The sequence below is a fragment of the Monodon monoceros genome, unplaced genomic scaffold (genome assembly GCF_005190385.1).
Source record: "Monodon monoceros isolate NGI ecotype Baffin Bay Population unplaced genomic scaffold, NGI_Narwhal_1 Super_Scaffold_15, whole genome shotgun sequence".
In the NCBI taxonomy this organism is placed as follows: Eukaryota; Metazoa; Chordata; class Mammalia; order Artiodactyla; family Monodontidae; genus Monodon; species Monodon monoceros.
In genome coordinates, this window is record NW_021703771.1 from 17,514,331 (window position 1) to 17,528,325 (window position 13,995).

General features: G+C 39.9%; 1 protein-coding gene across 7 annotated transcripts in view; it reads right to left on the reverse strand.

Moving 5' to 3' along the window:
• Window positions 1–13,995, reverse strand: part of SNAP91 (synaptosome associated protein 91) — a 157,059-nt gene that overhangs the window by 91,024 nt on the left and 52,040 nt on the right. For 6 of the 7 annotated variants that reach the window (XM_029224259.1, XM_029224258.1, XM_029224261.1 and 3 more), the window contains exons 3-7: window positions 11,962–12,104; window positions 11,248–11,323; window positions 10,399–10,501; window positions 8,542–8,635; window positions 6,757–6,868 (exon numbers count right to left, since the gene is read on the reverse strand). In XM_029224259.1, coding sequence (XP_029080092.1) covers window positions 6,757–6,868; window positions 8,542–8,635; window positions 10,399–10,501; window positions 11,248–11,323; window positions 11,962–12,104 — 528 coding nt within the window. The remainder of the gene's footprint in view (window positions 1–6,756; window positions 6,869–8,541; window positions 8,636–10,398; window positions 10,502–11,247; window positions 11,324–11,961; window positions 12,105–13,995) is intronic. The other variant, XM_029224260.1, reaches the window with a different exon arrangement.

Here is a 13,995-nt window from a genome sequence, read left to right on the forward strand (position 1 = left end):
GGAAAGTGGGTCTTTTAAAAAATGGCCAAATTTAAGTATACTTTCTTTGTCCACCCACCCTGTCTTCTAAGCTAGAGATAGAAATATGGTGTTATAGGGGAACAGATCTTTTCAGTTTAAACCTTTGAAAATTAGGACTTATTCTGGTAAAACACACCTTTCTTGCTTTTTAAGCAATCTTCACATAATTTCTTCCAAGTGTCTAAATTACTTTTCTTTACTATAAGTTTATTTCTTTGAATCAGATCTTCAGGGATAACACAAAAAGAGAAATCAAACTGAATAATTTCAATCTCCTCTTAGAACCAATGCATCAAAATCTTAAGCAGTGTTTTTTTGTCTCCTCTGGATGCTTTTTAAGTTGTTTGTATCTTTTGTGGTAATTTAGGATTCAGCAACAAAAGAGTTTTCAATAATGATGGTTTTAGGTTATAATCTCATAAGTGTTTCTGTAACAGTGGTAATGACACAGAAAAGGAACATGTACTGATCAGTGCAAAGCTGGGAAGTTCCCTCACCCACTTAAGAGACCAGAGAAATTAACACTTTTAACAGAGGGGATGGGTCACCCAGAAATGAGTCTCTTTCTTTCATAATAAAGATAACATGTTGATTTTCAGTATCTGAAATGATCAAATATTGACATTTGTAACGTGAATCTTTATAAAGTGTTGACAAATTCTCTTGTCATATTAGTACTGGCTTTTGCAGAATAACTGTCCGAGGAAAAGAACCAGATGAAAAGGTATCTCATCCCTGTGAAACAAACTGAGACCTTGCATGTAAGCTATTACTAACGACCACTGGTCAGTAAGGGAAGCATCTTCTTATTCATGCGTCAGAGTTTCATTACAGTGATAAAATGTTTGCTAAGATTTGCACCACTGTTGATTCCAACATTAGATGTAGAGAACTGGTCATGAAGTCCTTGACTGAGACTCACCCATGATATATTTATAAAGTTAATTCCTAGCGCTTGGTTAGTAAACAAACAAAAAACAGACCTGTCTCAAACCACTTGGGATACTGCGTATACTTCTCTAGAGTGTTACTTTTACAAGAGCAATTTGACAATGCTGAATGAAGGCCACTCAACACCACAGTGTCGTGAGGCCAGAATGTACAACTACCACTTTTGAAAGGTTAGGTCTCTAATATGAAAAGGTACAACTCTTCTCCTTTTCTGCTCCTAATCTTAGGCAAGAGACTCTCTTTTTCAAATTAAATGAAATAAAAAAATACATGGAGTGTTTATTATTTTAATATAAGGAGAAAATGCATGCTTAATACACTCCATCTGTAAAGTCATCATAAAGTAAAGCAGAGCAGCACTTAAGGAGTGTTCAAGACAGTAACAGAGGAGAGTCACATGACTTAACATCTTTAATTGCTAAATCAATGGTAAAGGCATTAAGTCCAGTGTTCATGAAGCAGAAGTGGGGATGAAGCAGGGGTACGCTGGGGAGAGAGGATGAGAATGAATCAACAGAACTTCATTTCTGACTGGCACAGATTTTAGTCAGTGGGCAACTCAAAGCTTGAGGTAAGAACACAATATTTAAATTTAAGTGTCGACAAATAAGCAGACGTGCAAAACTGAAGCTCAGGAGGAAGGGAAGGACTGAAAGCATAGATGTGAGACTCCTCATAATGGAAACGGTAAGTTTCCCAGTGAAGAATACACAGAGAAAGCAAAACAGCAGATGGCTGGACATGAACTTTAGCAAAAGCTCACATTTATGAGTTGTAAAGAAGATTAAGGTCAGCCAGCAAAAGCAAATGGAAAAGTCTACCTTACTTGGCTTGCCACCAAACTCCCTCATGTGAAATAAAGGTGATGTGGTTTTGAACTGCACACCACGGGCAGGAATCTCTCCCCAGGAAAGGCAAAACCTCCCAGGGCACTGTATTCGACGTTGGTGACTGGCTCACCCAATTCCATTCTATCTTTTTCTAGACTCATGAGAAGCCAGGGATCTGGATGCAAATTTAGTTCCGCACATTAGACAGACCTGTGGGCGATCTGGAAGGTGAAACTGAGGCCGAAGCAGCAGGCTTCCTGTACCTGAACAGCTGTTTCCTATGGCAAGTGATAAGATCCTTGGAGGGTGAGCTACCTTTCACAGCATTTCACTGTCACCCTCCAGTTTTCCTGGGCTTTAGGGAATAACTGTCACAGTCACAGCCACTTGATCTGACTCCCTGGATTATAGCATCAAGTGTCCGTTCTCCAGCTCCCTAGTGTTGTAAGGCAGCCGAGATTGTTTCAGCATACTTTCAAGTAGTGGCCTCACAAGCAGTAGCTTCCCTAGAGCACAAGAACTGGTTACTTCAGGAGCATCTCAGGAGGCCGAGGCCAGAACCAGTTCCTGTAGGCTTCCCATAATTAAATGAAGACCTAACCCCTTGTTTTGAATCCCTTTCTACTTAGAATACGTAGAGTGGTTTCTGTTTCTTGCATTAGACGCAGTATTTGGTGGCTGAAGAGGCTGTAGAAATCAGACCCTCGAAAACGTCAAAGGGAGGAATCTGGGATTAGATAGATAACTGAATGAATGTGAAGGCTATGATGACCACCTGCAACTAGCGGAGAATGGGATTCTCGGAATCTGTGCGGCACAGGAGCAAAATAATGACTTAAATTACGACCTGTGGTTTTCTGAAATAAGCACCTAGAATGGAGCTTATCAGAATAAGAAGCTGCTGGGATAGACCATGACGAGAACAAGGCAGATGGAACTGTGGGGTGGACGGCTGCTCCCGACTCCACTGGAGAGCTTAAAAAGGAAAACGACAACACAGGGTTTAAGATGACTGGCTCCAGGCTCCAGTCAGACTGTGGTCCTCCAAGCTGCCCTAAAATAATCTTATCCCTACAGACACAGGGCTGTCATCGCCAAAGTCAGAGAGTCTAATCTTGTGAGATGCTGAACTATAATGTATGTGGGCAAGTTAAATTTCAAGCTTCAACATGGTCTCCTTTGTGAAAGTTAGGACTCTTATTGAAAAAGAAAACTGGAAAGGAAAGTACTTGGGTAGATTCAAACCAAAATGAGCTACCCTTGTTGGAAAAGCTTTTCTTTCTCAGTCTGAAGAGGCTGGTCCTGCGTTGCTTGGAGATCCTGTAATCAACCCACTTTCCACGAGGGAATAAAAATTCTCCTCATGGGCTTCCCTGGTGGCGCAGTGGTTGAGAGTCCGCCTGCCGATGCAGGGGACACGGGTTCGTGCCCCGGTCCGGGAGGGTCCCACATGCCGCGGAGCGGCTGGGTCCATGGGCCATGGCCGCTGGGCCTGTGCATCCGGAGCATGTGCTCCGCGGCGGGAGAGGCCACGGTAGTGGGAGGCCCGCATACCGCAAAAAACAAAACAAACAAACAAGCAAAAAATTCTCCTCGTGCTCTGTCCCTCTACTTCTTACTCCCTTCCCCTTGCCAACTGCTTCAATACCTAGAATGAGATTTAGAACCCAGCAATCCAGCATGTCCTCAGGAGACAGGTACAAAGCCTGACTCAAGAGGAAAAAAACATACATGCTAAAAGAAGTGTAAGACTGTGCAAATCCATGTCGGCAGTTGGGATGCCAGATAAAATACAAGACACTGAGTTAAATTTAAATTGTAAAAAATAATTTTTAGCATAAGTAGGTCCCAGATATTCCATGGGACTTACTAATACTAAAAAAGTTACTCATGTTGATCTGAATACAAACTGAACGAGACGTCCTGTAATTTTTTCCTCCTGAATCGGGCAATCCTAATTGACAAAAATCTAGAGAATTTAAATAAATTCTAAAGGTTCTGAGCAGTAAAGAAGGACCATTACGTTCGTTTTTCTGATGTCACTGATAATTCACCAATTTGCGTGAACATGCCAAGAAGCACCTATTGAAAATGCTGGCCCGTATAGCCAGGAGGTGGAAGCAACCTAAGTGTCCATCGACCCAATGAATAGATAAAGATGTGGCACATGTATACAACGGAATATTACTCAGCCATAAGAAGAAATGAAATTGAGTTATTTGTAGTGAGGTGGATGGACCTAGAGTCTGTCATACAGAGTGAAGTAAGTCAGAAAGAGAAAAACAAATACTGTACGTTAACACATACATATGGAATCTAAGAAAAAAAGGTTCTGATGAACCTAGGAGCAGGACAGGAATAAAGACACAGATGTAGAGAATGGACTTGAGGACACAGGGAGTGGGAAGGGTAAGCTGGGACAAAGTGAGAGAGTAGCATGGACATATCTACACTATCAAATGTAAAATAGATAGCTAGTGGGAAGGAGCCGCATAACACAAGGAGATCAGCTCCGTGCTTTGTGACCACCTAGAGGGGTGGGATAGGGAGGGTGGGAGGGAAACACAAGAGGGAGGAGATATATGCATATGTAGAGCTGATTCACTTTGTTATAAAGCAGAAACTAACACACCATTGTAAAGCAATTATACTCCAATAAAGATGTTAAAAAAAAAAAATGCTGGCCTGAACATCCGGAAGTGGATCTAACACAGTGGTTCCCAAACTGTAGTTCCCCAAACCCAGCACAATCCAGGCCCTCACTAGATATGCAAATTCTCAGGCCCTACCCCAGACCTACTGAATTAGAAACTCTGAGTTAGTATCCAGCAACCTCAATTTTAATAAGCCCTCCAGATATTCTTGAGTAAGAGCCTTGAAACACAGCCAAAAGCATCTATTCCTACTCTTCTGCAAAGGGACACTTACCAGAGTGACTACACACATGGGAAAGGGGACATACCCAGAATTTTCAGGGACACAGACTCTAAGCCGATGCTAGTCTCTGGGGATCCAAAATGTCACTACATTTTCTACCGATCTGAGTGGAGGCTTTCTGGGGATTAGGAGATTTTAAAAAAATTCGATCCAGTGGATGCATGAAACTGTCAGTGGTTATTTCCCCAGTTTCCTGAATACATAGATGAAATACTTTGAAATACACAGAAATACTTTAAACCTAGCAGGATCTCCACATCGGTTTCATGATCTCTACAAAGATACAGGGTAGCAATTCCATCATATTCCCAGTTAACTTGCATGCCTGGTTTGTGCAAAAGATGAGTGAATCTTAGAGATGAACTGTAGGTTACTGGAAACTTAATCAGGTGATGATCCTTACTTGCAGAGATCCAGATGTGTCCTCCTTTCCAGCATAAAATCAGCACAGTTGCTGACATGTGATAAGCATCTATCAAACTAGCAAGTTCTCTTCTATCTACCCCAGTAAACACAGCCCATCAGAAGTAGTTTTCTTTCATCTGGCAGGGATGCCAGTACATGGTCACTGTCTTATTTCAAGTATATTAACCTCTCTGGTTGTCATAATGCCACTGGATATCACTTGACATCAGGTTGACTGTGGCTGGTGGGAAAGAATTTCAGGTATGCTAGGTGCCTAATAAGTCAGAGGCAGGTCAAGGGGAAGGAGAGAGAATCTATGAAAGCCCAGGGACCTGCTACATCGATGAAGTTTCTGCGGGTCCGAAGGCCCCCTCCATCTGAAAGACACATTGCTTCACCTTGCACTCTCTGTAACGAAAATGCAGGCGAAAGTTTTGCCGAGCTTTCTTCGGTTTTGGAGGTAGCATAGACAACATGTGTATGTGCTGCTCTAAACAGAGTATCGGTGTATGGTGTCAGATGGAAGCAGGGCCCAGCTCAAGGAAGACTCTGCAACTGCTCCAACCTGGGGCCACTCGGGCCTTTGTTCCTGCAAAGCTAAAGGCGCTGCAAGTGTCTACAGCAGATCCAAATGCTGCAGGACAACTCTGGCACATGCCAATAGGAAAATACAACAGAAGCCTCTAGCGCTTTGGAGCAGGGCCATTTCTTTTTCAGATAGTAACTGACCTCCTTTGGAAAAACTGCTCTAGGCTTGCTTCTAGAGACTGAAGTTCTGACCAGAGAATACCAAGTGATCATAAGACCTCAAGCGATATCTTATACACCAAACCATAAAGCTAGACAAGTGCAAGAATATACTCCATCAAAAAAAAAAAAGAATATACTCCATCATCAAATGGAGGTGGTAATATAAGCGATCAGCCTCGAGCAGTGCCTGAATACCCATGTAGGTTGTATGAACAGGTGGCTCATACTCCCAGCATACCTACATCTTCTGGACGGCTACTTCTCCCTCCAATCATGCCTATAGCCTCTGGGAGATCCCTATGACCAGCTGACAGCGGGAAAAATATAATTCAAGCTTGGTTTAGAGATGTTTTCTCAGACTGGCACTAGGTGGAAGTGGTTTGCTGAATCATTATACCCCAGAAAGGGGTGACCTTGTCAGTAGAAAGAAATCTTTTACTGTAGGCCAAACGTCAAGCAGTGTATCTATCTGATTTTCACTTTACGGCAAATGAAAGATAGTGAGATGTATGGAACTACATCAAAATAGGAGCACCTCCAGGGGAGGCATCAGAGGTAGTTGTCAGCACAGTGGAACAGTTATGTATTGTTATGGGACTTATTCCAAGAGGCAAAGCCTAGAACCTGCTCCTTCGGTCATTCCAAAATTTTGTAAGCATCAAAATCCCTGTATGAAATCTCTTTCTGCTGAAAATACCTAGAAAGCTTTCCATTCCCTGCACTTAATCTCGACATAAGAACACACACAGAAATGTGACCTGAATGAGCCGTGTATTTAGATTTTTATGAAGTCTGTAGCATCCACATCTTTGCATTCTGATACAGTCTCTCTTCACAGACACCATGCAGTAGTTCTACCTACCAAGTAAATTAATAACTCCATCATTGTAGCAAGCAAAAAGTTTGATAAGGTCCTTGAAAAGAAGCATAAATGCAGCATTTATGACACCATTTGTTAGTTCATTTGGATGTACCTAGAAACAGATGAAAATTTCATAAGTTAACTGCAGATCATCAAATGACAATTTTTCTCAGAGCATGTTAAGAAGTCTCAAATGATGACTAAGAAATTCATTCATATTCACCAAATGCTGCATAACTCTTTGAGTAACACTACCAATATCAAAAACTGGATTGCCTATTTTTTTTTGCTTCAATTTAAGTCAATGAAATTAGTCCTATCAATTAAAAGACATATATACATTCTATGTGATTAATGATCCACAGATAAATCAAATCCAACTTTTGAACACCTGAACTCCTGTTGCTTTTACTATGCCATATTACATTCTTCTCCTTCCCCTGGGTAACGATCTCTGTGGAAGGGTTCAGGCTCCAGGGGCCTGCAGTGACTCAGAGAGGAAGCCTAGCACAGGGAAAACATTCCTTAGCCAGCTACCCCTAAAATAGTTCTGGAGACTCACAGTATTCGCCCACCCAGCAAATACTCTAATCACCAGCACAAAGAAGAATGATTTCTCTCCATTTCCCAGTCCTTGCTCACAACTCCTCATGCTCTGCTCTTTTTCCTTTTCTGACTTCTTTTCTCCTTTAAGTAATACAGTACCAACATTAAGGGTAAGGAAAACAAAGAAAAATGAATAATAAGAAAAAAAGTTAAGAGAAGCAATTCCATATATACCTAGTGACGTCCTTACTGTCAAATCTGTCAAAAAACAGTAAGATGGAAAAAAAAAAAAAAACAAAACAGTAAGATGGTTTGCTGCTTTAAATGAAATTTCACAGGAGTTGGGTGTTGTGACCAGGATAGACGAAACCATAATCTTAACAGAGATTTTAGTTACTAATATTTGAGGAAAATCTTTGTTTTAGGCAACCACCAAAACAGAGGAAAGATAACAATGTGAGTTAAGAATCTTCCTACAGGGCAGAACATTTTATTTTCACAAATCAGGTATGTTTCATCAATTAAAATTTTTAGTTTGAAATAACTGCAAATCCACATGAAACTGTGAAAAATACAGAGATTCCCATTTACTACTTACCAGTTTCTCCCAGAGGTAAAATCTTGCAAAATTATAGTACAATGTCACAACCAGGATACTGATATCAATACAATCCACCCATCTTACTCAGATTTCCCGTTTTACCTGTTGTGTGTATGTTTAGTTCTACATCATCTTATCGCATGTGTAAGTTAGTGTATCCACCATCACAGTCAAGATACAGGTTTGGTTTTAAGAGACAAGCCACGTTGGTATTGGCAGGAAGAAGGACCATGACAAAACAAAAATAATTCTCTTCCATGGATGGTGCCATTTAAACAGACTGTATAAAATAGTTTCTAATAGCAGGCTGGGGTATTTAGCTGCCTGAACGTATGTTTTGCAGCTACTTTATTCTGTCAAACACAACAGGAGGCCACCATCCTGCTCTGAGCATGGGGATCCAAGAATGCACCACTCGTAGTTTTCCATGACTGAAGTAAACACCTGTAAACTTCTCTGACAATCTGGACAACCAAAATCCTCTATTCCTCACTGATAGCCTAAACTAAGCGTTCATCTAATTCAACTATATGAGGGAGACCTAAATCTGTCTCCTGAGGAAATTCCTTATCTGTAGCCCACCTTCAAATAAAAGGCAGCATGATTGTGTAAGAAGCATTTTCTGGTGAGGTACGTACGTCGAATTCCAGCAGTGCATCAATCTGTCCCTGTAGTATGGGCATACTCTTCAGTAGTTTCTCAGGAGCCATTATCCTCATGACACCATCAGCCCTACAATTTAACAAAAACCAAAAAGGTAAGACTTACTTGTATGTGGAAAATTTGAGACCACATGCATTGTTCCAAACTGTTTTCCTCCTATTTCCTTATTAATCTCCTGGGATGATTCTAAGATGTGAAGAGGCTTTGGCTGGGTTCCTTCTCTATACTCCTTCTCACCCACATGCATTCCTTAACCACAAAGGCCGTGCTTTCTATGCACTGCCCTCAGGAAGAAAGCAATGTGGTCTGGATAAAAGAGGCCAGCTGAATTTATGAATGGATTTTTCTAAATCTATAGTAGTATTACTATAGATTTAGTAGTATTAAAAATCTAGAAATAGTAGTATTAAAAATCTAGGTTTCCTAAACCCCAGTTTGTTTGTTTTTGAGAGAGAGAGAGAGAAAACATGTCTTGGAAGTCTTCAAAACCTGTAGGACTGGGAACAGAATTTATACTATTAACCATCAAGTGAAGAAAAAGGCATTCTGATTTGCAGTTTGGTCAAAAAGAGCTGAGTTTAACCAGCTGTAGAGAACGTGACTGGAGGTTAGCACTGAAGGGTGCATCGTAAGGGGCACTGAAGCCTGCACCCACCCACAGGCCTCTTAGAGAGCTCCTGTATCCAGAGATGGTCAAGAAGCAGCAGGAGTGAAACATTTGAGGAAAATGCCCAGGTGACATGACTGCGCTGATAATGGCAGCTTTCGGTCTCTCCCACCTCAACGGTAGGGAAAGCATCCCAAAGTGCCCTTATGTGCACTCAGCGGTGCAGAAGTTTCTAAGAAGGCTGTGGACATATCGTGGAGAGGTCACAATCCAGCTCGGAACATCAGCCACGGCTGCCCAGGGCCATGTAAGAAGTCAGAGGAAGGCATAGCAACTAGAATCATCTCTAATGAGATGGGGATGAACTCAAACCTTAATTTTATAAAATCTTCACCCACAAGAAACTAGTTTATTTTGAATAGGCAAGTTTATATTTTTCACTACCATGATAAAAAAAAAAGTCGTTCAAAGCTAAGTTGAGGTCAGCTATCAGAAAACAGAGTTATATCTCTTTGTGTGAATTCTTGAGACTAAAATATTAAACTTTGTACAATATGTTGCCATTATTTCAAATTAGGAATGGATACAAGATTTGCACAGATCTACAGCTGAACACTTTTGATTAAACTCAAACATCTATTTAGAGGGAAATAAATAGCAATTATGAATTAAACATGCAAGGAGTCTGTATCAATGAGATTTTTCCTAATCAATGGTTAGTATTAATAATTAGTTCAGATATGGTGTGTTTTCATGTGTTTGTGTGTGTGCATGTATAACAGTTGGACAGTGTTATCTGTTCTCCAAATCTGTGACAGATCTCCACACACACATACAGTTCAGTTTCACCTCAATCAAAACACAATGAAATAACTATTGTCGACTACAGCCATGTTCTTTTAAATGAAACTTGTTTAAATTCTCTCCATTTAAAATTATTTGAAGGTATATAACTGTTGAAGAATTTTGAGTTGATTTTAACAAAATAAAATGTTGTACCATGTCAACTCTGAGCAGCAAATCAGATTTTCTGCATGAAAATATAAATAAGTAACATTGCAACCACAAGGCTAACTTGCATAATGTTATTGAGGTTTTTTTTTTAGGTTATTATAAACTGGGCCTTCATGATCAAAACTAGTTGGCAATTAACTTAGTTGAGATAAATCAAGTATGTCTCAAAGACTTCTTCTGCTCAAATAAATATGAGAAAGAAAAAACATACCCTTTCTTCACTCTGGCAAAATCAAATGCCATCTGTCTGTAAGAGAAAGCCTTTTCATTCAAATATCTACTATAGCGCCTTATGAAGGTAGACATATCATAACCTGGGGAGAGGGGCAGAGGAGATAAAACTAATTAATCAAATACCTTCAACTGTGCTTTGCTAGCTCCAATTTTTTTTTAAACTCCTCAAATATAAATAATTCTAAGATGAGGTCAATAAGTGTACCAGACAGGCCTCATTTAAAATCCTACTTCAGGCAAAAATACTTTTGGCATGAGACATTCCAAGACTATTCAATTTAGATATGCTACCATCTTTGTACAGAATGCCTTTTCTGATTTTTCCTTGCATTTTTGTTCACTGTTGCAGATTTAAGCTATCTGAGAACTATCCACGTGCTTGGTGTGCTTGCCTTATACGTTAAGTGACAACCAGTAAATATGCTGAATGAACAAATGACTGCAGTACAAATTCTATTACTTTACAAAAAAACATTTAAAACTGGATTATTTTTCATTGGCAAAGTACTTTTTCATTTCATTGTCTCTTACACCTTCATTAACAAACAATTGTGGATCTAACATACCCACTGTTACTTTTTAAGGTAAACACTGAAAAAGACAAGAAATAGAATTAATGTATAATTCATATGCTGAGTTGCATAACAATTAAGTATTTTAAAGCTAATATAAAGTAACTATATAGTTAGGTTTACATTTTTTTCCCTTTTATATCCAATGGAGCTATCAGTTAACACGGATTTTTAATTAATAACCTCACTTCAAAAATCAAAAAATTCTGCATCAAAAACATTAGCAAGAAAATTGTAAAACATAATATTCTCACCATGGGATCCACTTTTGTCCAAAAAATTACTGAGATTGAATAGTGTATTTCTAGAGGCCAAATACTGAATAAATCTCTGAAAAACAAAAGTCAGAACTAAACATCAATATTCTGAAATCACTACTTTAAACAAGTTCTGATACTAAAGACAATTTTCTAAAAACATAAATTCTCATTGTGATCTTTTTTACTCAGTATAAAGTTTCCTAGTCTGCGGGCTTTCTCTGAGGGGGAATAAAAACTTATCAGACCCACTGAAATCGAATTAAATTGTGTGATCTTTCATTTCTGTATATAACAGAAACACTGCAATTTAATAGGATTCGGTAGGTATCCCATATAAAATGGCTAATTTTTAGTTTAGTCAATATTTTCCAAAATTAAACATTTTTATGAAAGCAATTTTCACACAGAGGCACAAAGAATTACTTCCCAATGGGAAAATAATTTTGTTGTTCCTTTCTCCTAATATTTTTGTCCATTAATACATTTACATGGTATATACAGATTTAACACTTTGATATCCCTAACAAAATGTCTGACAACATATTTCTGAAAAACAGCCAAACAGTAGATTAAAATTGTACTCCAGATGACTCTGAACCATATACTTCCTCTTCTTTTTCTCCTAATTAGTGAAAGCTTAAGAAACTTAAGTCATCACCAGCCTCCCTCCCCTGCCAGAAAAAGAAAAGTTAGGTCTACATGGCTTACCTCATTTCCATGCACCATGAGATGATGCGTAGTGACTAAAGCTTTAAATACAACCACCCAGCTACTGTTTGTTGCCCGCTCAAAGAGCGTGTCTGCCATCTGAGGAATATTAACATTGGTCTCATTGGTAGCCTGGATCAAATCTATGGAAATAGAAGATTTCAGTCAATGACACTAATGATTGCATAAAAAAATTTCATTTCAAATTTTAAACATTTAAACCTGTTGAGTTTATGAGTCCAAAATTGCACTGACAACAGCTAAAAAGATTTTCAAAAATTAAATGTCAGAGAGATTGGTTCAAGATGGTGGAGCAGAAGGATGTGCTCTCACTCCCTCTTGCGAGAGCATGGGAATCAAAACTAACTGCTGAACAATCATCGACAGGAAGACACTGGAACTCACCAAAAAAGATACCCCACATCCAAAGACAAAGGAGAAGCCACAATGAGACGGTAGGAGGGGCGCAATCACAATAAAATCAAATCCCATAACTGCTGGGTGGGTGACTCACAAACTGGAGAACACTTATATCACAGAAGTCCACCCACTGGAATGAACGTTCTGACCCCACGTCGGGCTTCCCAACCTGGGGGTCTGGCAACGGGAGGAGGAATTCCTAGAGAACCAAGACTTTGAAGGCTAGCGGGATTGCACTGCAGGACTTTGACAGGACTGGGGGAAACAGAAACTCCACTCTTAGAGGGCACACACAAAGTAGTGTGCGCATCGGGACCCAGGGCGATGGAGCAGTGACCCTATAAGAGACTGAAACAGACCTACCTGCTAGTGTTGGAGGGTCTCCTGCAGGGGCAGGGGGCAGCTGTGGATCACCAAGGGACAAGGACACTGGCAGCAGAAGTTCTGGGAAGTACTCCTTGGTGTGAGCCCTCCCAGAGTCTGCCATTAGCCCCACCAAAGAGCCCCGGTAGGCTCCAGTGTTGGGTTCCCTCAGGCCAAAAAACCAACAGGGAGGGAACCCAGCCCCACCCATCAGCAGTCAGCAGATTAAAGTTTTACTGAGCTCTGCCCACCAGAGCAACAGCCAGCTCTACCCACCACCAGTCCCTCCCATCAGGAAACTTGCACAAGCCTCTCAGATAGCCTCATCCACCAGAGGGCAGACAGCAGAAGCAAGAAGAACTACAGTCCTGCAGCCTGTGGAACAAAAACCACATTCACAGAAAGACAGACAAGATGAAAAGGCAGAGGGCTATGTACCAGATGAAGGAACAAGAAAAAATTCCAAAAAACAACTAAATGAAGTGGAGATAGGCAACCTTCCAGAAAAAGAATTCAGAATAATGATAGTGAAGATGATTCAGGACCTTGGAAAAAGAATGGAGGCAAAGATCGAGAAGATGTAAGAAATGTTTAACAAAGACCTAGAAAAATTAAAAACTAAACAAAATGAGATGAACAATACAATAACTGAAATTAAAAATACACTAGAAGGAATCCAGAGCAGAATAACTGAGGCAGAAGAATGGATAAGTGACCTGGAAGACAGAATGGTGGAATTCACTGCTGCAGAAGAGAATAAAGAAAAAAGAATGAAAAGAAATGAAGACAGCCTAAGAGACCTCTGGGACAACAATAAACAAAACAACATTCACATTATAGGGGTCCCAGAAGGAGAAGAGAGAGAGAAAGGACCAGAGAAAATATTTGAAGAGATTAGAGTTGAAAACTTCCTTAACATGGGAAAGGAAATAGCCACCCAAGTCCAGGAAGTGCAGAAAGTCCCATATAGGAAAAACCTAGGTGGAAACATGCCGAGACACATAGTAATCAAATTGGCAAAAATTAAAGACAAAGAAAAATTACTGAGAGCAACAAGGGAAACATGACAAATAACATACAAGGGAATCCCCATAAGGTTAACAGCTGATTTCTCAGCAGAAACTCTACAAGCCAGAAGGGAGTGGCATGATATATTTAAAGTGATGAAAGGGAAGAAACTACAACCAAGATTACTCTACCCAGAAAGGATATCATTCAGATTCAATGCAGAAATCAAAAGCTTTACAGACA